Genomic DNA, 27,707 nt, shown 5'->3' on the forward strand with positions numbered 1-27,707 from the left:
AAATACGTATTTAGTTAAAAAATTTTCCGACAATTAATGTTCAGAAATCATTTGTGGCATTTTTAATGTGTTTGTGTGTGTTTTATTCTTTTATTATTTTAATTTTTGGCACTGTTTTAATAAAAATGTTTGAGAAGTAGTAAGTATAAATTAGTTTTATATTTAAATAAAATATAAATAAAAAGTATATTAATTTCGTTTACAATTATATAATCATATAATAGAAGTATAACTTCTTACGTGCGTACAAAGTACACACAAATTCTTTTTTTCTTTAATTTTTGACCTTGTTGCTTGCCAACAAGTATATGGAACAGCAACTATTCCATATACTCAAAAATTCATCAAATTATACTCTTCGTTATGAACGCAATGGAGCCAAAATTTTCTCATAGCCAAAATATACAGAAGTGTTTGACGGCTTATTAAAAATGGGCCACTCAAAATTATATGATTACACTGAAGAAAGGAACTACGATTTATCTCAATAGTCAAATTAATTTCATTTTTCAATAGAACTTGAATGGATTTGGATAGCCACATCGAAAGCATTAAAAAGTGCTAATAAATGGGCTATTACCACTAATATTGTGTCTATAAGAATATCGGATCTTTCCAACAGTCAAGTGGAACTAAGAAAATATCCGCCCTAGAGAAAAATCCGAGCAATACAGCTACAATGCCCGAGGGGTGGGGTGGAGTCAAGAGTCAATTTAACAGATTGTAGCTAGGGCTAGGTCAGATAAAAGTTACACATGGATCCATCATCTCAAGGACCCTCAGCCGATGTGCCACAACTGTCAAATACAAATTTAAGAGTAATATGTAATCATAGACTGTCCAAGTACTTAACAGCAAGATCGACAGCCAAAATACAACATAATTTGAAAGAAACTCTAATAGAAGCAGCTCTAATTAAGTACTAAAACAATAAACTTTCCCAGAAATTATAAACTATATAACAAAATGTAAGATTTCACAAATTGTTTGTATTTTTCAAAACTGCTATGTAAATGTTATATTGTGAATTATATTATTCATTATCTTATGAATAAAAAACCTGTTCTAAAATAAAAATATAGGTACCACCCCGATAATAATTTCATAAGGGTTGAGGGCGGTTAAAAAATTGATAGTGAATTTTACTTTTTTTGAGAACTTGAAGCTCTGAAAATCTAAACAATGTGGAGTTTTATTTATAAGCTTTTTTTCATAATTTTAATATTTACAAAAATAGTATTCTTCATTTATTTTTAAATCTATTATTCACACACGTTGTATCGTTTATTTTTAAAACGAGTAGCAATATGTTTTCAATAATAGTAGGAGTACGAACTAATAACAAAAAATGAAATATTGTTCTTTATTACTTGTAAAAATGTTAGATAAAAAAGGACATAAAAACTGTTTTTAGCAAAAGTTTTAAAAATAAAGGATGTTTTTAAATGTGAAAGAACATGATTAACAACAGCTAAAAAACAATACATGCACCAAAAACATACACCAATAGAACATAGAACAGAACGTGGACGATCCAATTACTTAAATCAATAACATGTGTGTCTAGACACGACATAGGCATTCAAATGAAAAATTAAAGGAAGCAAATATTCGTATAGTAAAAGAAAATCTAAATATACCTCAAAATAGAGAATAGAAGAAACTCTAACTTAAAAGTGAAATAAATAATGATATAGAATATAGGTAATATGCAAATGAAATAAAAAATCTGAAACACAATCGGTGCAGAGAAATAAAAATATTTAGGCAATCCTAAAAACATATGATATTAGTATGCATGATAATAAGAACGAAATAGGTTTATGTAGTTTTCAACATGTTTTGATATGATGATCATTAGTAGGTATATTGAATACATCACAGACTGACATAATTGGAGTCGTTAACAGTAATTGCAAAAATCGCTGCATCATTACAAGTTACAAGCGCAATATGGAAGCCGGAATTCCTAGCCGACAATTTCGTCCGTGGCAGATTTTTTCTCACCCTACTTTCCCACACACCCCAATTTCAAAACAAACCCGTTGCGCAAGACTATCAGACAATTCACCCCATGGGTCCAGAATAAACTTTTTACCAACCTGTAGAACATGCGAATTAGCGTCACTCTCGATATCAGAAACCTGCACTCCATCGACATCTGCGTAAGATGGGCCACTATAATCAGAAACCACACTAGATCCACAGCTATTGCCTGAATCGTCCATATTTATGTCGGCATGCTTGTATGCCGTACCCATAATCACACTAATCAATGGGAATTAGCACTGGTCGATCAGATGGCATCAACGCACTTCATTCCATTTGACTCCCACTTGGTAGTGGAGTCAACAGTCAACTCAACAGACTGAGGATAGGTCATGCAAACACATGGATACATCATCTCTAAGGACTCTCAGTCGATTTACCACAACTGTCAAATATCAATCATTTAAGTGCAGCATAATGATACACTGTCCAGATACTCAACAGTAGGATAGACAACGAAAATACAGTAAAACCTCGATAGAACGGACCTCTATTTAACGGACTTCGGATATAACGGACAAAAAATCCGATCGAATGAAAAAAAATTTGAATGCAAAAAAATATGAAAAATCGAATTCTGGAAGAAAAATTAGCAAGGAAAGGATCTCGGCACTAGTTTGTACTCAAGCCGATGGATCGCATGGATTGACTTATAATATTGCCAAATCTCGTAAATCTATGAAGAGTTGTCAAAGATATAATGCATCATCCGCCCGTTTCATATTATCGCTCTAATAAGGCATGGTTCACCACAGATATTTTCAAAATTTTTTTTCTTTTAAGAATTTGTACCTGCAGTGAGAAAAATTTAAGAGAAGAAACTGAAAATACCGCCGATAGAGGTGAATTGTTTATTGATTTTAGACAACACTCCTGCTTATCCCCCTGAAAATATTCGTCATTCAGAAGATGCTAACTTTAATTGAATCGTTTTTCCAAAAAATACATAGTTTATTCAACGCATGGATCAGTGAATAAATTTGGCAACCAAACGAGTATATTGTTGAAAGTTTTTAGATGAATTCGAGAAGTAAAAAAGTAGCAAACAAAACTTAATTCCTCTCTTAACTTAGAGATTTGTACACTGCATCTAAAGTAGTACGGCATATATTTAAAAAAAAATTTTTTGATTGATTTTAAACCTATTTTTATATACTTAACGGACTTTCGGCTTTAACGGACATACCGTCCCCCCAATTAGTCCGTTATATCGATGTTTTACTGTATAACAAAATCTGAAATAAACTTTAATAGAAGATATTACTTATTAAATCAATAAGTTTCTCAGAAATTAAAAACAAACTGTAACATTTCAAAAATGTTTGCATTTTTCAAAACTGATATGTAAATGTTTTAGGTATTGTGATTAAAAAACCTTTGCTCAAATAAAAATATATACCACCCCGCTAATAACTGTATGGGTTGATGCGGTTAAAAAAAAATTGATTGGCATTGTACTTTTCTTGATAACTTGAAGCTATGAAAATCTAAATAATGTGGAACTTTATAAATTATTATTTTTAATGTTAATTTATAATAAAAAAATATGAAAAAAAATTTTTAAGAAACGCTTTTCTTTAGTTACGAATGACTAAAATTAAAAATAATATAAAAAAAATTAACTAAAAATCAAAAAAATAAAAAGAATTGAAAAAATCCAACACATTCGTCAAAGAAAAGCGTGGCGCGTCTTCATCGAATAAACGGTTTTCGCCCCACGCTTTTCTTTAACAAATGTGTTAGAGTCTTTCAATTTTTTTTATTTTTTGCTTTTTAGTTGATTTTTTTATAATATTTTTAATTTTAGTCACTGGTAACTAAAGAAAAGCGTTTTTAAATTTTTTTTTCTTATTTTTTTATTTTTTACTTTTTAGTCTTACACTTTTCAAACATTAAAATATATCGTCATGTTTATTAAAATATGTATAAAACATATGATGTACAAACATGAAAAGTAGTCGGAATCGGCAAAAAATTTAAAACTTTATTGTTTATTTATGAAGCATAACGTAAACAATTAACCTAAAAAGTGAAATGATGTATAGTTCATATCATTAGCTACAACACGTAAAAGTTTCAAGTTTTTACATTGTAAAAAACAAAAGAATTTAAGCATATTCCATTAAAATCGTTTTTTTTTTTATTTAAACAATTAATAAACATAACAAAAAAAATATTGATTATTCGTGTATTGTTCCCGCGAATGCATATGTCTGCAAATTTTTATTCATTTGCATTGGAGAAAAGGCACTCAAATTAACGTCTAAAGATTTGACGCAAACTATTGAACTAAATAAAAGCGTTTAAAAAATAGTATTCTTTCTTCGTTTATTTTTGAATATATTATTCACACACACGTTGTATCGTTTATTTTTAAAATGATTATCAATATGCTTCCAATAATAGTACGAAGCAATAACAAAAAATGAAATATTGTTCTTTATTATGTACTTGTAAAAATGTTAGATAAAAAACGACAATAATAATTATGGAACTGTTTTTTGGCGAAGGTTTAAACATAAAGACGCCAAATATTTTCAAATGTTTGTGTAAAGAACATTAGCAGCAGCTAAAAAACAATACATATTGCACCCTCAGTAATATAAGGGCTCAACTCAAAATTTGTGTTAATTGTGATTTTGAATGATATGGGCACAAAATGAAATTCTCTACCGGTTAGCATTGACAGAGGGAGAAAAAGAACATTAATGGTTGGGTAAATATATTTATGCCTCCTCACATTCTCCCCGGCCACCTCTGGGCTTAGATTCCGTGCACTGTAGATATCTACATGTCGCTTTCTATCGATATTTGAATATCAAAATATTTGAATTTTTAGCTTTAATTGAATTATTTTCTAGTTTTGCTAGGTTATACTCTAATTGATAAACTAGAGCAAAACTAGAAAATAATTCAATTAACGCTAAAAATTCATATATTTTGATATTCAAATATCGATAGAAAGCGACATGTAGATATCTACATTGCACGGAATCTAGGCCCTGGTTTTTACTGCTACAAGGGAGCAATCAGTAACATGTCTTTCTATGACGAAAATCCTGGTTAGTTTGTGTTTTAACATTCTGTATTATATAGAATAGTTTTTAGTTGAGCCGTTATATTAGGCAAAATATAGTAAATAAATGTGTCTAATTCATAATAGATCGTTATTTTGCATAAACTGTGACAGGGCATTAATAATATAAGGGATCTAACTTAACAGTTCCTTATTTCTGATATGTTTTTTTTGTACTATATGGGACTAACAAAAGCATTTTTTTTTCAATTACATGTAGGTAATTAATGGAATTTATTTATATTAATTTATTTCTCATCGCGCTATTTATAGTGCGATTATCAAATAAAAAATCTTCCAAATTTCACATTTATAACTTAAATAATAAGCATGTTATTTGAAAAAATAGCTATAATTTTGGAAAACAGAATCTTTAAACGCGATTTCCCAAAAATCTACTTTTTTGAATTGTGTCTCTATATTACTGAGGGTGTAAAATTACTTAAATCGATAACATGTGTGTCTAGACATGACACATTCAAATGAAAAAGTTACAGGAAGCAAATATTCGTATAGTAAAAGAAAATCTAAATATACTTCAAAATAGAGAATAGAAGAAACTCTGACTTTGAAGTGAAGTAAATGACATAATATGCAAATGAAATAAAAAATTTAAAACACAATCTGTTAAGAATCGTTCCTAAAAAATGTTGACTTTACTAACAGAGAAAATAGTGCGTAATTATTAAACTGCGTAGAACGTCAAGATCACAGTTATTGTATTCATTCTGTTTTAGAACGTCGCGAAGAACAGTCAATTATAAAACAGGTCGCTGGGACTTTTCTGTTGGTTTATGTTGTAATTGTTAGTTTTATTACAACAATAAAAATTGAAAAGTATATTGGCTTTAATTACATTCATTGTGCAATCAATAGCGGGACCAAGTCCCCAACATAAGTGGTTCTTCGAAGCCGAATGGTAATAAGTGGTCCAAACGAAGTCGGATGGTAATAAAATTTTAATGGTTTATGGTTTTATGGATTTCAAATGCTGATGAAGTTATCGATTTTTTACAACTGTTTTGTGCAAAGCTGGTTAAAATTGGAGATTGGTGAGTCGTTAACATTTCCTTATATTTTTATTATTTCCTGTTACATAAACATATTCCCAATATATTTGAACTAGTTGGTTTTGATTTAATAATTATAATACTACAGGGTTTACTCTTTTTAAAGTTTAATAATTATAATAGTACAGGGTTTACTCTTTTTAAAGTTTAAACTATAATTCTATTATTAATAAGATGACGGAAGGTTTAGTAAGAAAGAGAGGGACTATTAAGGGAAAATTAACTATTTTTACAAAATTTGTAGATAGTAGTAATATTGTTGAGGGGAAAATTAATGACGAACAATTTCTTATTGAATTTGAAAGTAGATTATCTAGAGCGGAGAGACTGTTGGATGAATTTGAAGAAATTGAACAAGAAATGTTGGTTTTAGATGACAAATATAATGGAGAGTCTGAATTAATAAATTTTGAAAACTTATTTTATAAAATTATTTCGAAAGCTAGAAAGATTGTGAATGACAGTAGATATCCTGGTAATGCTAATGATAATCAAAGTTTGGTCAGTGACGTATATGGTGGGGGGGCTAAGATTAAGTTACCTCCAATTCCGATAGCAAATTTTGACGGTTCTGTAGAAAATTGGTTAGAGTTCAAAGATTGCTTTGAAAGTCTTATCCACAATGATAAAAGTATTCCTGATATTCAAAAATTTCATTTTTTAAAGCGAGCGTTACAGGGTGATGCCGCTAAAGTTCTGCAGAAGCGCCAAACGTCAGCAGTTAGTTATAATATTGTCTGGAAACTTTTGTGTGACAGGTATGACGATACTCCCATGTTGGTTGATTATCATTTAGATGCGTTGTTGTTGTTTCCAAATATGGTAAAGGAGTCAGCTGATCATTTGAGAAATATGTTGGATACTATGACAGAAACCCTGTTAACGTTGGAAAAGCTTGACATTTCAGTGGAAAATTGGGATCCAATAGTTATACACTGCCTAACAAAAAAATTTGACGACATTACATTTAGATGTTGGGAGGAAAAGCGGCCAAAGGGAAAAGTGGCTACTTTGGATGAATTCAAAACGTTTTTAAATGAAAGGGTAGATACTTTAAAGAATATTGAGAGGAATTCAAAAAAGGTTAAGGAAAATAAGGAACATAGCGCTGGTAGCCACAATAACAGAGGACATAATAAATGGCAACGACATAAATCATTTGTGAACACAGAGTCAAACTTAACAGAGACTAATACATTCAGTGTAACAAGTCAAGATCCGTTTTGTCATTATTGCAAAAATAAACATTACATTAATAACTGCGTGGAATTTGGGAAATTAAGAACTTTTGTGAGGTACGAACAAGCAAAAAAGTTGGGCCTTTGTCTAAATTGTTTAAAAAAGGCAAATCATACAAGTAAATACTGTAAAGCAGGTAACTGTAGGAAATGTGGACAAAAACACAACACGATGTTACATTATGATGTAAGACCAAATACAGCTACGGAAGTTGGTCGACCTGGTGGTAACAAAGAATATGATGGAGCGAAAGCTGGAGAAGCTGGTAATAGTGGTGGTTTGCTAGTTGGTACGTCTTCTTCACAGGCGTTAGAGGTTACACAGCATGTTGGGTCGGTTGTTTTGGATAATGGGATAGAGGTACCAGGAGAAATACTATTAGCAACCGCATTAGTACAGGTGATGGCAAAGGATGGCTCATGGCAAACATGTCGTGTTTTATTGGATTCTGGGAGTCAGCCAAACCTGATTACTTCTGAGTTAGCTGGTAAGTTGGAACTTCAACAAGATACAGTCACAATCAGAATTTTTGGTATCAATCAAAAGTCTTCTGGTGTTAGTGGCAGATGTATGGTTTCATTTAAGTCATTGCATAATAATTTTCAGAAAACAATTTCATGTTTGGTTGTGGCAAAGATCTGTGGTTTGATACCTAGTCAAAATCTAAATATATCTCAATTAAATATACCCCCTCATTTACCGCTAGCTGATCCTGGATTTGGATTTTCTGGTAAAGTGGACATGTTACTAGGTGCCGAGATGTTTTATAGTCTTCTTTGTGTGGGACAGATTAAATTATCTGAGTTTCAACCTGTGTTGCAGAAGACATTGCTGGGGTGGATACTGGCTGGACCGATGCAGAATCCACAGACGTATAACTCAACTATGTGTAATTTAAATGTAGTTGACATTCAAAATCAGTTGGAGAAATTTTGGGCCGTGGAAGAAATTCCTCAAGAGAGGCAGTCATTGTCTGTTGGTGAATTAGAGTGTGAGAGTATATTTGTGGAAAATACCAAGAGAGAAAAAGATGGTAAATTTATCGTTAGAATTCCATTTAAAGGAGAGTTGGAGCATTTGGGGGATTCTAAACTTGAAGCTAAGAACAGATTTTTAGCGTTGGAAAGAAGGTTAGAGAAAAATGTCGTTCTGAAGGATATGTATGGCTCCTTTATGAATGAATATATATCACTGGGTCACATGTCAGTGTCAGAACCTTCAGAAAGTGAAATAGCTTATTACCTTCCTCATCATGGAGTGTTGAATGAAAATTCAAGCACTACTAAGTTGCGAGTTGTCTTCAATGGTTCAATGAAAACAAATACGGGCGTGTCTCTTAATGATATTCAGCATGTTGGACCAAAGCTTCAGGAAGATCTTTTGTTGATTTTGTTGAGATTTAGGCAACATCCTAAGGTGGTGTGTGCAGACGTAGCAAAAATGTACCGAATGATTTGGGTATCACATAATCAACGGTGTTTGCAGAAGATATTTTGGAGAACTTCACCTAGTCAACAGCTGGAAGAATATACCTTGAACACGGTAACGTATGGAACGAGGTCAGCTCCATATCTTGCAATCAGGTGTTTGCGACAGTTAGGTATGGATGGTCAAAGGGAGTATCCTAAGGCAGCGGAAGTAATTTTAAGAGACTTTTATGTTGATGACGTGTTAACAGGAGCAGAGACAACAGAGGAATTATTGGAATTATGTACCCAGATGGTGTCAATACTAAAAGCTGGAGGTATGGAATTACGGAAGTGGGTATCAAATGATGAAGAAGTGCAACGGAAGTTAGACAGTTCAGTCTTGGTTGATCAGGTACATTTTGGAGAGAAAGAACAAAACAAAACGTTGGGACTCTATTGGAAATTTAAGCAAGATGAATTGTTGTTTGAAATTAAGTTTTCAGTTGAAGATGGAAGGCACACAAAAAGAAATATTCTGTCGGATGTATCGAAAATATTTGACCCGTTGGGGCTGGTCGCACCTAGTGTGGTTCTAGCCAAAATTATTTTGCAAAAACTGTGGAAGTTGGATTTGAAGTGGGATGAGTCATTACCTTGTGAGTTGGATGGTGTATGGTCTAGATTAAAATCGGATTTCATTGTATTAAATAAGTTAGCAATTCCTAGGCAGGTAGTATGTTCTGGTGTATCAGTGGTTGATATTCATGGCTTTTGTGACGCTTCTATAAATGCTTATGGTTGTTGTGTTTATTTGAGAAGTGTAAATAAATGTGGAGATACTTCAGTACATTTGTTGTGTGCAAAGGTAAGGGTGGCACCATTAAAAAGATTAACTATTCCTAGACTGGAACTATGTGGAGCCCTGTTATTAGGTAAGCTGGTAGCTAAGGCAAAACAAGCAATGACTATAAACTTTAGAAAAACAGTCTTTTGGTGTGATTCTACTGTGGTGTTGAGTTGGTTGAAAATGTCACCTAGTGATGTTCAGGTATTTGTGGGAAATCGTGTAAGCCAAATTCAGGAATTAACGGACCCAAAAGAGTGGAGACATGTTAGGACGGATCAAAACCCTGCAGATATCATATCTCGAGGTATTTTTCCGTCAAAACTGATGGAGTGTCAAAGATGGTGGTATGGCCCAGATTGGTTAATGTTGGATGAGCAAAAATGGCCTATGTCCGTTCCTGAACCAATTAGTGATATGCCCGAGACTAGAGTGCATGTTGGAACCTGTCAAGATGCTAAGGACATATATAAGTTTCCATTTCATATATTCGGTCACATAATTAGATTAAAAAGGTCTTTGGCTTATTGTTTAAGATATTTTACAAAACTTTCACATAAAGAGACAGTATTGGGTGTTTTAACCCCTGCAGAGTTAACACATGCTATGAATATTTTGGTTAAGTTGGCGCAAAAGGAATCATTTTCGCAAGAGATTAAAGAATTGTCTAGTAAAGGGCAATTGTTGTCTAATAATACCCTACACAAGTTAAGTCCATTTCTTGATGCGAATGGTATCCTCAGGGTGGGGGGTCGACTACAGTTGTCGAGTTTGGAGTATGCGAAGAAGCATCCAGCTCTATTAAGCTCTAAGCATACATTAACAAAGTTGTTGGTTGAATGGGAACATGAACGTCTGTTACATGCTGGTCCTCAGGCGGTTTTGAGTTCAATCCGTGAACAGTTCTGGATAATTGGTGGTAGGAATTTGGTACGATATGCCATTCATAGGTGTGTGCAGTGCTTCAAGGCCCGGCCAGTTCCACTGTCTCAGATAATGGCTCCTTTACCTAAAGATCGGGTAACGCCATCACCTCCATTTTATGTAACGGGGATGGACTATGCTGGTCCATTCCAAATTAAAAATAAATATGGGAGAAAGTCTATACTTTCAAAATGTTATGTATGTCTGTTTGTATGCTGCTCTACTAAAGCAGTTCATATTGAGTTGGTGTCGGACTTGACAAAAGAGGCGTTTATCGCGTGCTTTCGTAGATTTGTTGCACGTAGGGGTAAACCATTAAAGGTCTTGTCCGACAATGGTACCCAGTTCGTTGGGGCAAATAACGAATTAAAACTATTGGGAGATTTTTTATTGTCTTATTCACAGTCTTTAACAAATTCAGTCAGTAGTGAAGGTATTAACTGGAACTTCATTCCAGCCAAGTCTCCAAACTTTGGTGGTCTATGGGAGGCGGGGGTAAAGTCCTGTAAAAAACACTTAAAAAGAATTTTGGGCAATGGTAATCTTACATTTGAGGAGTTTTATACCATTCTAGTTCAAATAGAAGCTGTCCTAAACTCAAGACCTTTATGTCCTTTGTCCTCAAGTCCTGATGATTTTGAGTCCCTTACCCCCTCTCATTTCCTTATTGGACGACGACTCACCTCATTACCGGATCCTGATGTACGAGAAATACCTATAAATCGATTATCTAGGTATCAACATATGCAAATGCTTCAACAGCACTTCTGGACGAGGTGGTCTTTGGACTATATTACCGAAATGCAGCAGAAGGTTAAGTGGTTTACTGAAAAACCAAATTTAGAAGTTGGACAATTGGTGGTGCTGAAGGAAGACAATCTTCCTCCTTGTCAATGGAAGATGGGACGTGTACAGGAAGTGTATGTCGGCCCTGATAACAAAGTGCGGGTTGCGCGTATTCAAACTGTAAATGGCGAATATAAGCGATCAATTTCAAAGTTATGTCCCTTACCAATTGACAATGTTTAAGAAAATATACTCTTTTTTTTTATGTATTCTTTTTTATGTATTAATTTTTATGTATTCATTTTTATGTACTCATTTATATGTAATCATTGTTATGTATTAATTTTTGTTTGTCCAATTGGGGATTTACTTGTCTTATAAATTGTTTAACTTTATGTTTATTGAAATAATATTTCAAGGTGGGGGAATATGTTAAGAATCGTTCCTAAAAAATGTTGACTTTACTAACAGAGAAAATAGTGCGTAATTATTAAACTGCGTAGAACGTCAAGATCACAGTTATTGTATTCATTCTGTTTTAGAACGTCGCGAAGAACAGTCAATTATAAAACAGGTCGCTGGGACTTTTCTGTTGGTTTATGTTGTAATTGTTAGTTTTATTACAACAATAAAAATTGAAAAGTATATTGGCTTTAATTACATTCATTGTGCAATCAATAGCGGGACCAAGTCCCCAACACAATCAATGCAGAGAAATAAAAATATTTAGGTAATCCTAAAAACATATGAGATTAGTATCAATAATAATAGGAACAAAATAGGTTTATACAGTTTTCAATATATGTTTTGAGTATGATCATTATACTGAATACATCACATCACATAGTGACATAATTGGAGTTGTTAACACAGTAATTGCAAAAATCGCTGCATCATTACCAACAAGCGCAATATGGAAGCCTGAATTCCTAGCCGACAATTTCGTCCTTGGCAGATTTTTCTCACCCTACTTTCCCACACACCCCAATTTCAAAACAAACCCGTTGCGCAAGACTATTAGGCAATTCACCCCATGGGTTCAGAATAAACTTTTTACCAACCTGTAGAACATGCGAATCAGCGTCATTCTCGATATCAGAAACCTGCACTCCATCGACATCTGCGTAAGATGGGCCACTATAATCAGAAACAACACTAGATCCACAGCTATTGCCGGAATCGTCCATATTTATGTCGGCATGCTTGTATTCCGTACCCATAATCACACTAACTAATCAATGGGAATTAGCACTGGTCGATCGGATGGCCGTAACTTCGCACTTCACTCGATTTTTTTACACCTTTTCGAATTTGAATTTTTTTGTCGGACAGTTTGTTTTGTGTTATGAATGCGATTTGACGGCTTTGAGAAAGTGAATTGCCCTACCTCACTCCACAACTGTTCGCGCCGCACTACTGGTCTGGTCGAATTTGAGGTATAATGCGTTCGGCATGGACGGGAGAGTAGAGTAGAGGCAACGCAACAGCTACACGGTCTGGCAAATTGAAAAAGGCGCCTGCGTTTTGTGCCGGCCGTAGCCGTAGCCGTGGTAGACGTATTGTGTGGATTAAATTTTACACAGTTGTCAATTGCTGCGACTTTTACCTCGGCTTGTGTTTCTGTATCAATGGGCACTTTAATTTTGATAAAAGAATTATTTTTATAAAATACACACACCCAACTTATATGAAATCATCTGATACTTATTTCTTATTATTTCGTGCGAATTTAAAAAAACGAACACATGTAGTCAAATATAATTTATTTTAAAGCAATTTAATTAGTCCTGTCGCCAGGGAGGATACAACGGCCTCCTTAATTCAGATGGACTTACTCAAGTTTTTTATATATATTTTGACCCGTAGAATACGAATTTTTTGGGTAACAGTTGATCCGGATGTCGATAAGATTGTTATAGACAAAGAACTTGAGGAATTACATTACAGCGATTTCTCACAAAACAAAACATCTTTTTGTATTTTTTGGGTCATTTTAAGCAAAAAATATTCCTACAAGTTTTTTCGTAGAATGCATAGTTTTCGAGATAACCGCGGTTGAACTTTCAAAAAATCGAAAAATTGTAATTTTTGAACCCGAATAACTTTTGATTAAAAAATAAAGTAGCAATTCTGCTTACCGCATTTGAAAGTTTAAGTCAAATTATATCGGTTTTGATTATTTGCATTGCTACAAATTTATTATTTTATTGTTAAACAAAGCTATAAACACCTAGTATGTGAGTGATGTTTTCTATGATTTCTCATTTAAAATCGAACGAGTAGGTAGAGTAGCTACAAGTGCAAGCGAGGCAATTTCTACGTAGCATGCGTTAAAACGCATGTATTAGGCACGGGAAACACTATGTGTTTATAGATTAGTTTAACAATAAAAAAATTAATTTTTAGCAATGCAAATAATCAAAACCGATATAATTTGACTTAAACTTTCAAATGCGGTAAGCAGAATTGCTACTTTATTTTTGAATCAAAAGTTATTCGGGTTCAAAAATTGCAATTTTTCGATTTTTTGAAAGTTCAACCGCGGTTATCTCGAAAACTATGGCTTCTACGAAAAAACTTGTAGGAATATTTTTTGCTTAAAATGACCCAAAAAATACAAAAAGATGTTTTGTTTTGCGAGAAATCGCTGTTATGTAATTCCTCAAGTTCTTTGTCTATAACAATCTTATCGACATCCGGATCAACTGTTACCCAAAAAATTCGTATTCTACGGGTCAAAATATATATAAAAAACTTGAGTAAGTCCATCTGAATTAACGAGGCCGTTGTACCCCCCCTGGCGACAGGACTAAATAGCAAATACGCAATAATTAAATAAAACAATAAAGTATTTAACAAACGAAGTAAAACTAGTTGTTTTAAAGTCTATAAAATAAAAAATGTAAAATTAATAATGTTTAAATTGTTTTTATATATTTTTTTTATTTTTTTTTGTAGTCAGTGTTATCACCTCTAATACTATGCAAGCTTCAGTTTGCGTGGGCACGCTCCTAATCAAATTTCAACATTTTGCTGTGGTAGGTTGCTCCATTCTACAAACGCAGTTTATACTAGCCGTGCGGTGTTTTGTAGATTATCCCGGCGGCATATTTACAGATCCTAGCGTGTGTAGACACCAGGGTGTTGAAATCAGTTAGGGTTTGGAAAAACAGTACATTTACAGATGCTAGCGCGTGTTGACACCACGGTGTTGAAATCGGTTAGGGTTTGGAAAAACAGTACGTTTACAGATGCTAGCGTGTGTTGACACTAGGGTGTTGAAATCAGTTAGGGTTTGTAAAAACAGTACATTTACAAATACTAACAGATTTGGACACCAGAGTGTTGAAAGCAGCTAGGCTTTTTAGTGGTTATACATGCATATGCTAACAACTATTGCCATTGATTTTATATACCTACTGCTGTGGAAAAATATTTAAGTGATTTAGGTATTAATAAATAATTAAACGTTGTTGGGATATAAACAATAATATATTAACACAAAAGAACAACATAAAAAATAATGTTGTTCTGAAGCTATTTCCTTGTGGCATGTTTATCATTAACTATTTAGATGGGACATAAGCCACAATTAAATTGAAAAAAAAATAATTTTATTAACGTTTCGACGCCCAAATCGAGTGTCGTTGTCAAAATACAAAATACTACTAAATTCAACAAAAATGTATGTTACAAAGCCTACCTTTTTAGATATGGGCAGTTAAAGTTTTTATTCCTCTACTTTTATCATGAAAATATTGTTTGTGTTATTTGGTTTTATTTATATTGCTATAAGCATTCCTTTACATATAATGTTGATAATTTGTTTTGAGTTTTAGTATTTTTTCTAAAAATAAATATAAACTGTACATATCGCCTTCTTCCATTAATTTTAGTTTGTATAACTATCCTTTATCTGAATGGACGAAGGGGGTATGTGGCATGAAATAATGCTCTATATACAGTTTTACAGAAATTTATGTAATTGAACACAAAATAATCTTCTTCTTCATGTTGCTATGTTCATGTTGGCTATCAAACTGGCTATAGTAATTTTTGTTAATGGCAGCTCGGTAAAGGGATGGTGTCTAAGCCATGATGGTCTTCTGCGACCTGGCCTTTCTTCTTCGACCTGGCGTTTCTTCTTCCGTCTACCTTGCCTTTTTTATTAATAGCTACCCTAGCCTTAGCTACATTTATAAAAAAAATTTAAACGAATTTAAAAAATCAATTTTTTCAGCCTGTGTACATTATTATAGGTTCTTTTGATCATTGGAAACAAAAAAGGTCTTTTGTAATTTTTCTCTGAAGTTAATAGTTTTCGAGTTATAAACAATTTAAACCTCAAAAAGACGAAAAATGTTACATACAATGTTACAAATGTTGTACCTCCTTCTTTCATTCAAGAATTGTATTCTACATGTTACATACCTCCTTCATCCACTAGAATATCTCTTATTAAGCTTTTTAGAGGTACAGTAAAAGTGGCATAATATGATAGTTAAGTTACATACCACCTTCATTCACTAAGAAACTCAAAATTTTAGAAAATGTTACATACTTCCTTCTTCCACTTAGGTCTTCAATTTATTTAATCGGACTCATTTATATGGGCAATTCAGACATATATTATACATTTTAAAGTATTTTTACAAAGCAACAACATTTTTGTTTAATTTAGTAGTATTTTGTATTTTAACAACGACACCCGATTTGGGCCTCGAAACGTTAATAAAATTATTTTTTTCAATTTAGTTGTGGCTTATTTCCCATCTAAATAGTTAATTATAAAAATGCCACAAGGAAATAGCTTCAGAACAACATTATTTTTTTGTTGTTCTTTTGTGTTATTTGTAAATGTACTTATTGTTTTTCCAAACCCTAATTAATTTCAACACCCTAGTGTGAACACACGCTAGCATCTGTAAACGTACTGTTTTTCCGAACCCTAACCGATTTCAACACCGTAGTGTCAACACGCGCTAGCATTTGTAAATGTACTGTTTTTCCAAACCCTAACTGATTTCAACACCCTGGTGTCTACACACGCTAGCATCTGTAAATATGCATCCCGGCGAGCTCCAATTTTTCTTTTAAGCATATTCCACAAATACTCTATAGGGTTAAGCTCGGGTGAGCAAGCAGTCCACTCCAAACAAGCGATACCTTCTGCTTCAATGATGTCTCTAGTCACTCTAAGGTAGGGTGACCAAATCATAAACTTGAAAAAACGGGACACATCCAAGGAGCAGTGGCGTACCTAGAATTATTCTCTGGGGGGAGAATTCTCTCCAAACAAGCGATACCTTCTGCTTCAATGATGTCTATAGTCACTCTAAGGTAGGATGACCAAATCATAAACTTGAAAAAACGGGACATATCCAAGGAGCAGTGGCGTACCTAAAATTTTTCTCTGGGGGGAGAGGGTTGGTTGGGCGTCGAATTTTTTTGTATTGTTTGTGAAATACATGTTATATTTTCCTACGATTTTTTGTATATTTTTTATATGTCCTGGGGGGTTTAACCCCCAAAACCCCCTGGGTGCGCCACTGCCAAGGAGGGTTTGGAGCGATACCCAAACAGGTAGGGGAAATTAAAACATGGTCTTTTAGCTAATTTGGGACCTATAAATCCTTTTTAATTTACTTTTGAATGTGTAATTTACGTATAATCAAGACTGCGAAACAGAAAACTATAAAACTCCGCCAGATTGGCATAGACAACAACCCGTCAGAACAAAACGGAAGAATACAAAATATCGAGAAACAAAGCCAACTCAACAAATAAAAAGAAGAAAACTGACTGGTTTCGCTGGAGGATATTGAAAAAGACAGAGAAAATTATCAAATAAAACAATAATTTTACAAAAAAGTCAAAGCAGCAAAAAATAAGCCCAGCATTAAAACAAGAGGACTAAAAAGCAAAAAAAGAAAAACCTTGTTTGAGGACAGACAGATCAGCAAAATATGGGAAGAATATTACGAAAAAATGGTATTCACTCTGAAGGAAATACACTGCGATGAAGAAGTAAGGCCGTACAAGATAATGACGAAGGAAAAATTTTCACAGAAGATGAAATAACTGTGGAATAAAATACGGAGAAAGAGAATTACGTAAAGGAATAAACCAGCTAATACAACAAATATGAACAAAACAGACTACCAGCCGATTGGAATGCAGGTATTATAGTAGGTAAGTACCTATATATAAAAAAAGAGATCTAGAGGAGTGCGAGAATTACAGAGCAATAACTTTATTAAACAACACATATTATAACATTCTAGAAAATATACTAAACATAAGACTTAAATCATGCACTGAACGAATATTAGGAAAATACCAGAACAGGTTCAGACCGGGGCAGGTCGACGATTAATTCCATACATACAGTGGAGCAAATAATTCAAAAATTGAGAGAATACAACAGAGAAATGCACCTATTATTCATAGATTTCAAAATCGCTTTTGATACAACCAATCGGACAAAAATGATGGAGCAGCTAGAGAATGTTGGAATTCCAGAAAAATTAAGACATATGCTAACAGTGAGCCTAAAGAACACCAGAGCAAGGATCAGTTACAACGGAACAACTTCTAAGGAGATTAATGTACACAAAGGCGTGAAACAAGGTGACTCTATCTCTCCGACAGTATTTAATCTGATATTGACAATATCAGATATTGATATAATCTGTAATCATGAGGATGAAAAACTTGCAAACAAAAACATTATTACAGATCAACTTCAAATAACATATGCAGATGATTCAGTCATCACAGCGAAGACGAAGATAACACTTGCAGTTGGAAAATTACATAAGGAAGCGAAGAGAATAATTGGACTAGAGATAAACCAGCTCACAGCAAAATACATGGCGATAGGGAAAGATGACCCAACTCAGAAATATCTAATAACACAGAACCATAAATTTGAAACAGTATCCATCTTTAGCTACTTAGGAGTAAAAATAGGGAAAACCGGAAAAAGAGAGAACAGAGGAAAGAATTCTGAAGGACAGAAAAACATCTACACGGTATAAATCTGCTGAGAAGCAAGACTCTAAGTATAATATGAACCTATATAAGACCTTAATAACACTTGGTGTTACATATGGGATGGAAACAACGACGATTAACAAGAAAGAGGAAGATAGCCTTCTGAAATTTGAAAGAAAAATAATGAGAACAATACTGGGTTACGATGTAACAAAAGAGGGGGAAGTAAGAATGATAACAAATGCAGAAATTGAAGAAAAATTAAAGAGAGAAAATAACCCAACGCAAATACGGAACATTTAGGCGTCCCGAGATACTTTTTCGGGACTCCGGGACAAATGGTTAAAAAACGGGACAATCCCGTTTTTACTGGACGTTTGGTCACCCTACTCTAAGGGTATGTGGAGGTCCATTATCATGCATGAAAATTAAATTTTCTCCTGTTGCATCTCTCCAGATTCTAACTACAGGTTATCAACATACCTGTGAGCAGTTAAAGTTGATTGGATGAAAATTAAAGGAGTTTTTTTACAGGTCACAATTCCTCTCCAGAACATTATACTTCTCCTTGTATATTTGTGAACAGATCTGACAGTTTTCGTTCTTGCTTGTCTTCTTTGACCTCTAAGTACATGATTTCGTGAGTCATCTGATTTTACACCAATCCTGACTTTTTCTGAAAATAACACATTTTGTCAATACCCAATGTTCCAGTTTTGGTGGTGAAGACACCAATTTAGGCGATCAACCTTGTGCTGCCTTGAATACTCTGGAACTCGTAACTGTCTCCTGCTGTATACTTCTTGGCACGGACTCTTCTTCTTATCATTTCAACTGAAAAAGTTACACCTGTAGCTTCCAAAAGCTGCCTTTTGAGCTGCAGGTGAGAAATGGTTGGGTGTTTTCCAGCTGATTGGACAATTAAACGATCGTGGCAAGCCGTTATTACTTTCTGACAACTTTTCCTTGCTTTATTTTTAAGCTTTCCTTTTTCCTGTTACCTAGCATAGGTTTTGGACAGAACGGCCCTGTGTTACGCATAGCTCTACAGCTATGTCCCTCTGACAACATTACTTTCTCCACAAGACCAATATCTTTCCCCGTTGTAAGTTCTATAACCGCACACGAGGCATATTTTCGTTTTTGGACGCAAAAGTTAGTTTATTTATTTTTTGTTCAATTTGCAACTCAAGCAAATAACCTATACCGTAACGAGCTGTACTATCTGATTGTCTTATCGATTGGTTTATTTTCAATAAAAACCTTTATTCTTCGCAACAATAGCAAATTTTTTCAAAAGAAATAAATCTTGCTTTGAAATACATGGTGATTCCATATAAGTTTTGGTGTGTGTATTTTTTCCAAACACTTTTCATGAAATCTCTTTAAAACAGTTACGATACAATTTCAATAGATGCAAGTTAATGATATATGTAATAAACAAATTTATTATATAGGATTTGTAGCAAAGTAAAATTATATCTGATAAAAGATCTTCATTGTGTAAAATTGATAATTTAAATGTTTGTTTTAGTATACGAGGTGCAAGAAAGTATGTCAGGCATTACATAATGTTTAGGAATGAAATTAAGTATTTGTATTTTAAAATAAACAATTCCAGAGATGTTTTCTTTTAATTATTATTTTCGTGCAAGGCTCTGAAACTTTTTTCCTGTGGCATGTATAATTTAAATACACTGCCGAGCAAATAAATCGGGTTACTGGATGAATTACACACGTTTGATGTCTCGAATTTCCTAAACCTGTTGTCCGATTTGAGTGATTTTTTTAGTATGTTATAGCCTTATTATTTACGAATATCAATGAAATAATATTGCTGCTAGACAGGTAAATGTAATTTTATACCAGGTGTAACAATCATACTGTTTTTTCCTTAAAGTTCGGAACACTGTGGAATATTATACCATAGATAAAATATGGAAATAAAAACTCAATTGTAGCCTTAGGCTTTCTTAACATTTTCTTTTTGATTCATTTGCTTATGTTGGATAATAAAAAAGTTAGGCACTTTAACAACTAGCCACGTTCTTCATCAATACAGGGTGTTTCTGACGGTTTATTTGTTGCTCTAAAACCGGTTGGCGGTTACGATATGCAAATGAAATTTGGTGTGTTTTAAGAGGTAGCTATTGCGCATTTTTTGACATACAATCAAGAATTTTATATTCACCATTGGCGTGCATACAGGTTGCATCTGAAATGTTTATACGTATATATTATAAAAGAAAAATTTTCAATGTGTAACTCTTCAGACGAATTAACCTGTATTAGTCGCATCTTTTTACCCGCTGCTTCTTCGGAAGGGAAATAAGAACAGTCTTAAGCCATTCTTCAAGTGTCATCAAAAAGTTTAATTATAACACTGATGTGATATGCTTGTCTCATTTTAAGAGTTCTGCTGGAAGGTTTTCTGGTACAGTTGCTTTCTTGGTTCATTGGTTCATTAAGGGGATATGCGAAAAAATTTAGGCTGCAATGCTATTTATATAAATTCATCTTTTTCGAATCCTGAGAAATCTAATATGTATTTTTGAAGAATTTAAACACATAATGAAAAATTGCATTATTATCGAGGGCAGAAAGTCCCTAAAAACTTCTATAATGTTTATTTGAATAAGTTACAGGGGTGACAAAAAAGAAAGAAATCACTGTGATTTTTAATTTCCAATATCTCATTCAAAAGAAACTTTTTGTTTATTCTAATGGACTCTCGGTCCTCGGTAATGATGTAATATTTCATTCTGCATTCAAATTTTTTTAAAATATTTACTAGTTTTTCCAGTATTCGAAAAAAAAATGAACACCATGTCGTGGTGATATTTTTCAAATAGAACATTCGCTATCTTTGTCATACAACGCACTCAGTCGAACATAATGTGCTGATAAGACAGTGACAATTTTAAATATTTGACACGGCTTCAGGAATATTTTGAGTTGTTTATTAAATAATATTGATAGTGTATTTGATAAATAATTAATTTAAGATGTGATTAATAAAAAGTTTTTTATTGTTTATTATTTATGGAAGATCTAAGCAGAGAATACACCAGGATATATTCTGTGATCCAAGTATTTTGTTGCTAAAGATGTTCAAAAATTATATAAACGTTCCTTAGTATATTATTAAAAAAATCACTTTACCACTTTTCCTCTTTTCTCGATTAAGTATTAGTTTTTATTGTATAGTATAGAACTTATTGCAAGCACTGAATACATAGTTAATGAAAAAATAAACCTATAATTAAAGAGATTCCGTAAGTAACGGTTATCCAAGAACATTCAAAAATTGAACGAAAATATCTATAATACTAATGAAAATGTCATTGTTAACTACTAACGTTTACATCTGCAGTTTCCCTACCATGATACCGTGATTATTTCATTCATAGGAGATTCTGACCAATAGAAAGCAGCAGAAATAAAAATTAAAGTGATAATTTTTGATAATATCCTGTCGTCAAGTATATTACGTCAGATGCCCTTCGTTGCTACGAAAAAATACATTCAGTGACATTAATGACAATTAATGTTTTAAAAGTTATAAAAGTGATGACTTTCAACCGTCAAATATTTATAACAAGTGTGTGATTAATTGTACTAATTTGTACTTACATAAATAAATTACGTAATGGTAGATACTACCATTGTAAAAACAGTTTTACAATGGTAGTATCATAGTATCATTGTTTATTGGTCTAGTTATACAATGGTTTTATTCATAAAATAATCGCAGCAAATTGCACTCGATCTCTAAAATTATTATCGAATTTTTGCCCTCGTGACAATTTGACATAATTTCACTCCCCTTCGGGTCGTTAAATTAAAACTGTCAAAGTGTCACTCGGAAAAAATTCGATAATTTTAGAGCTCTTGTGCAATATGGATAATTTTACTACACGTAATTTTCCGTGTAAAAAAAGAAAAAGTACACTCTTAACGCATGAAAACTTCAGATTTTAAAATTTCAGGTCCTTTTTGATTTATAATTAACTATTTATATATTAACTATTAACAATAAAATTATTTTTTCAATTTAATTGTGGCTTATTTCCCAATCAAAATAGTTAATTATAAAAATGCCACAAGGAAATAGCTTCAGAACAATTTTTTTATTTACATTACTCTGAATATTTAGCCTGTTATCTTGAAACAATTCAGTTATACAAATACTACATATTTCTGAGATTATTATATTATACTGAATATTAGTTAGCAAGATGTTATGTGTTCTCCACTCTTGTAATGTGTCGAAAGTTGCACTTTAACGGATACACTTTGCAAGAAATTGGAAGCCTCTGAAATCTGGGTGTATTCTACGAATGTTATGTGACACCCAGAGAGCTATAATATACTCCATTTAATAATACAAGGCAAGGTAGACAGAAGAAGAGGGTCAGGTCGAAGAACATCATGGTTTAGAAACCTAAGAGAATTGTTTAACAGATCCTCTGCATCCCTTTTCCGGACTGCCGTCAACAAAATTATTACAGCCAATTTGATAGCCAACGCTCGATAATCGAGCAAGACACATGAAGATAAAGAAGAAGACATATTTATAATACTCCATCCACTCTTCTTTAGTCGTTCGTATTTTTTGTTGTATTTCTGTTTGTTTTGCAATAGTCTGCATTATTCTTGCATTGTCATCAGTGGCGGCTCGTCAGAGGAGGCAACGGAGGCTTAGCCTCCCCATAATTTTTTACACATTTTATGTCATATCTGGGACATAATATTTCTAGAATTATTGATGAAATGTCACTGTTTTGTTTATTTTGAATCACGAGAAACAACAAGCGCTCGTACTAATAGAAAGTGTAAATTATTGCACACTTTTGTAACTAAACGCATCTGGAATGCATCAATATGCCCACCTGTATGCTGTGAGCAGCTCCTCATATCCCTACCAAGGGAGGTAGAAGCCAGACTCGACTCCGTTGTGTTCTAAGTTACGACAAACGTCTCGAAACCAGCGATATAGTTTCCTATGCGTACAATAATACTTGATAGAGAAACGTAATATTATATCGCTTCACGACAAACTACCCAGAAATATATGCCAAGGGAGGCAAAACCAGAATTAGGCTCACTTGTGGTTTTACTTATATTCTATAAGGAAGTTAATAGTCAGGGTATTTCTTGGTGTGATTTTATCATTTTATTTCTTTTAATTAGTGTTTGGTGAATTTTTGTATTTCATATATTTTTATTTGTGTTGTTATTGGCTTGGTAAGGTTATTTTTACAATTTACGTACCGTTGTTTGTTTATATAAAATGTATATAAATGAATAATTTTAATACTTTAAGTATATTATAATAAAGCTTATATTATTAAAACCTTAGAAAGACCGCAGCCAAATTTAACTATTATTAAATCCTCAGGTAATCGTCAAAATCGTTAAGTTAATATTAACTGGTATAATAAATGGGACTGGTTAACCGGGTCGATTAAGAGGATAAAAGTTTTTTGTGTAAATTAAAACTTTTTGCTAAACAAAATATAGTAACTGCTGTAGATACAGCTCAAAAAGAGGCCATAATTACTTACAATAATCAGGTTTTGGAGAATAGGATGAATTTAAAAAGGCTTATCGACATATTTGGCTTCGCAAGAATTAGCTTTTCGCAGACACGATGAAAGTGATGATTATTCCATTAATCGCGGCAATTACAAGGAACTTCTATTGTTGTGGGGTAATTATGACTCAAAATTCGAAAAATTTCGTTAATTTTAGATTTAATCCTGTTTTTATAAAGTTCTTTTAGTAACAATAATATTATTATTAGTTACAAAAGCTATTCTACATCTCAGTTATCAATGCAAGCATGCGGTAAAAGAGGGAGGGTCCCCGTAAGGTGAAATGTAAATAAAAATGGTCAAAAACAAATGGAGCCTTAAATAACTTTTTTTGGTGCATTTTTTTGCTAGTGCAAATTTGTCTAGATTTTTTATAGTTAGAGCCTCCCCTATTGTAAAACTCACGAGCCGCCACTGATTGTCATTCTTGGTTCGATAAGGTCTAGTATTTCTTGTGTCATCCATTGTTGTATTTTGAATCTATTAGTTCCACTAAGTTCTAGTATCTTGGTCATATATTCACGAAATAATTTCCATATTTTCTTCTGGTGTTTATCCAGGACATCATTTGGCAATCTTTTCTCACTTTTTCGTTTGTTGTTCTTTGTTGAAGCTTCTCACAAATATCTGTATTTTTGCTCATAATATATGCAATAACAAATGACATATTTTAGGTATATGTAAGAAATATGGCAACGATGTACAGAATAAGCTCTCTGTATGTTCCTTCTAGATCAAAATGGAAAACTCTAGTAACGTTGAAGAAGGCACCGGTTTTCATCTACGCTTTTCCCCCAAGTATTTACCCTTCTCTTTCTCATTTAGAGCTAAAAAGGAAATTGTCGCATTCAACAGTTTGTAGCTTTGTTGACAATCCCGATCGCTGGCCGGCTTTAATCCTTGCCGAAGAACAACCTGAATGCCTGTTGGGGATGATTGGTTTTTATTGAAAAAAGAAAATGGGATTGTTTTCGGTTATGCCGTTTTAACAAAGTGTAAATGGGTCTGTCGGAATTTTATTCCCACTCAAAAGTTTAGAGGGTCAGTTATTGTTCTAAAAATAATGTTTTGAAATTCTTTCCTTGTTATAACGTCTCAAATTTTTATCAAATTTCCCATTGGTTTAAACAATTTTTTTTTCGTTGTGAAGACTCTTCGAACATTTTTAATATATTTTCATAGGTGTGCTAGTATCCTGTATTTATTCCTGTATTTTTCCATCAGTTCATTGCAAGGCAACTGATGGAAAAATACAGGAATAAAGAGACCACCGCTCATATGGTATTCATTGATCTTGAGAAAGCATATGATAGAGTTCCTCGAGAGATTCTGTGGTGGGCACTCAATAAGAAAGGAGTCCCTGGCGGATATGTAAAGATTGTGAGAGATATGTATGAGGGAGTAACGTCTAGTATTAGGACAGGTGTGGGAGAGACTGATAAATTTCAGATGAAAGTAGGATTGCTCCAAGGCTCGGTGCTTAGTCCTTATTTATTCTCATTAGTTTTGGACCAGATAACAGCGAAACTGCAGGGTAGCATTCCACGGTGTCTAATGTATGCTGATGATGTCGTGTTAGTAGGAAATAGTGAAAGAGACTTAGAACAAAAACTGGAACAGTGGAGGCAAGCTCTGGAGGAAAAAGGTTTAAAACTTAGTAGGACAAAAACAGAGTATTTGGAATGTTCATTTAAAGATGGAGTTACTACAAATAAAATGGTATCTTTGGATGGTGAAATGATTGTGAAAAGCAATAGTTAAATACCTAGGATCGGTATTACAGAGTAATGGAGAAATAGATGGAGATGCATGCAATAGAATTAGGGCTGGATGGATGAAGTGGAAAGAAGCGAGTGGTGTGTTGTGTGACAGAAAATTCCAATGAAGCTGAAGGGAAAATTCTATAAAACAGCCATTAGACCGGCTATGATGTACGGAACTGAATGTTGGACAGTGAAAAAGAAAGAGGAACAACTAATGCATGTGGCGGAAATGGGAATGCTTAGATGGATGAGTAGAGTAACAAAGAAGAATAAAATTAGAAATGAGTATATTAGGCGAAGTCTAGGTATGGCACCAATTGATGCCAAAATGAGAGAGCATAGGTTAAGATGGTTTGGTCATGTTCAATGTAGAGACGGTAATCAGCCAATACAAAGAATAGCTGAAGTGCATATTCCTGGAAGGAGTAGGAGAGGAAGACCAAAGAAGACGTGGGGGAGACGATAAGGCAGGACATGTTGGTAAAGGGGATTAACATTGATATGACCCAAGATAGAATTGTGTTGAGAAATGCAATTAGGGAAGCCGATCCCGCATAGGGATAAGGCAAAGATAATGATGATGATGATACGTGAGCTAGTATCATTTTGACACTCTTCTTCTTCCCGTGCCATATCAGAATTATCCGACGTTGGCGATCACCATTGCGAATGTTTCTCAATATTCTGTAATATAGAGTAATTTCAGGATCTCACGAAAGTTGTTTAATCAAGAAATTTGTTTTCTTTCTACACTTCTATGGTCCAGTATTTTGAAAAATGGCTCGGACTATCAAGCAGCTTGGCCACACCTGATATATACCATCAAGCAGAATTTGGAGACCTTCAATATTTTCTGACAGCATTACTTTATCGTCCGCGTGTCTAAATTGCATTATTCAATAATTCCCTGTTGGTATTTATTCCATATGGCTGTCTCTCCAGTACTTTTTTAAATAGCTGGTCCGAGTAAATATTAAACAATGTTGGGGAGAAAATGCAACCTTCTCTGACTTCTTGTTGTATGGAGATTTCGTCGGTGTCGTTGTCTCCAATTTTTACGATCTTCTTCTTTAAGTACCGTGCCCAAATTTTTTAGGCGTGGGTACCTTCCATAACAATTTGCCGATATCGTTCTCGATCTTGTGCGGCATGTAACAATTGATCTGCTGATAAGCCAGTCCATTGACGAAGGTTTCGGAGCCATGAATATTTCTTCCGACAAATTCCTCTTTTTCCGTCGATCTTTCCATTGAGTATTAACTGCAGCATCCTGTATCTGCTACCTCTCATTATATGCCCCAGATACTCAAGTTTTCTCTTTTTTATCATCTTGGTTAAATCACCTTCGCCTTGACCTACTCTGTTTAAGACTTCTCTGTTTGAAATGCGTTGAACCAAAGATACTCTGAGCACTCTACGATACGACCACATCTCAAAGGCTTCTAATTTGTTCATCGTCCTCCTAAACCTTCATGATCCAGGTTTCACATCCATATATATACAGGATACACATAACATTTTAGGAACTTGATTCTTAGTTGTAAGTTCAGCTGAGAGTTGCTCAGAATGGATCTAAGTTTCATAAATGCTCCTCTTGCAATTTCTATACGAGTTTTAATTTCTTCATCCGGATTTAGTGTCTCGTTTATCCAACATCCTAGGTATTTAAAATGGTTAACTTTTGTTATTGGTTCACCACTGACAATTAGTTGCATAGGGCCGACGTCTTGTTTATTAACCTCAAGTAACTTTGTCTTTTATTTGGGTGCAAACTTAAATGAACAGTGGGACCAATCGACGGAAATTAAGATAAAGATCGAGAAGGCAAGTTCAGCTTTCGTCAAAATGAAAAATATCTTTAACAGCCACGATATAAAATTGGAAATAAAGGTTCGTTTACTAAAATGCTACATATTCTCCGTTCTTTTATATGGCGTGGAGTCATGGACCTTAA

The 27,707-nt window shown here is 33.6% G+C and overlaps 1 protein-coding gene across 1 annotated transcript in view; it reads right to left on the reverse strand.

Moving 5' to 3' along the window:
• LOC114331986 (terminal nucleotidyltransferase 5C) overlaps positions 1-12,807 on the reverse strand; it is a 430,826-nt gene extending 418,019 nt beyond the window's left edge. The window contains exon 1 of the mRNA XM_050644688.1: positions 12,459-12,807. Coding sequence (XP_050500645.1) covers positions 12,459-12,617 — 159 coding nt within the window. The 5' untranslated portion in view covers positions 12,618-12,807. The remainder of the gene's footprint in view (positions 1-12,458) is intronic.
• Between the last annotated feature and the right edge of the window lie 14,900 nt (positions 12,808-27,707).

This window comes from Diabrotica virgifera, chromosome 2 (genome assembly GCF_917563875.1).
Source record: "Diabrotica virgifera virgifera chromosome 2, PGI_DIABVI_V3a".
Taxonomy (NCBI): domain Eukaryota; kingdom Metazoa; phylum Arthropoda; class Insecta; order Coleoptera; family Chrysomelidae; genus Diabrotica; species Diabrotica virgifera.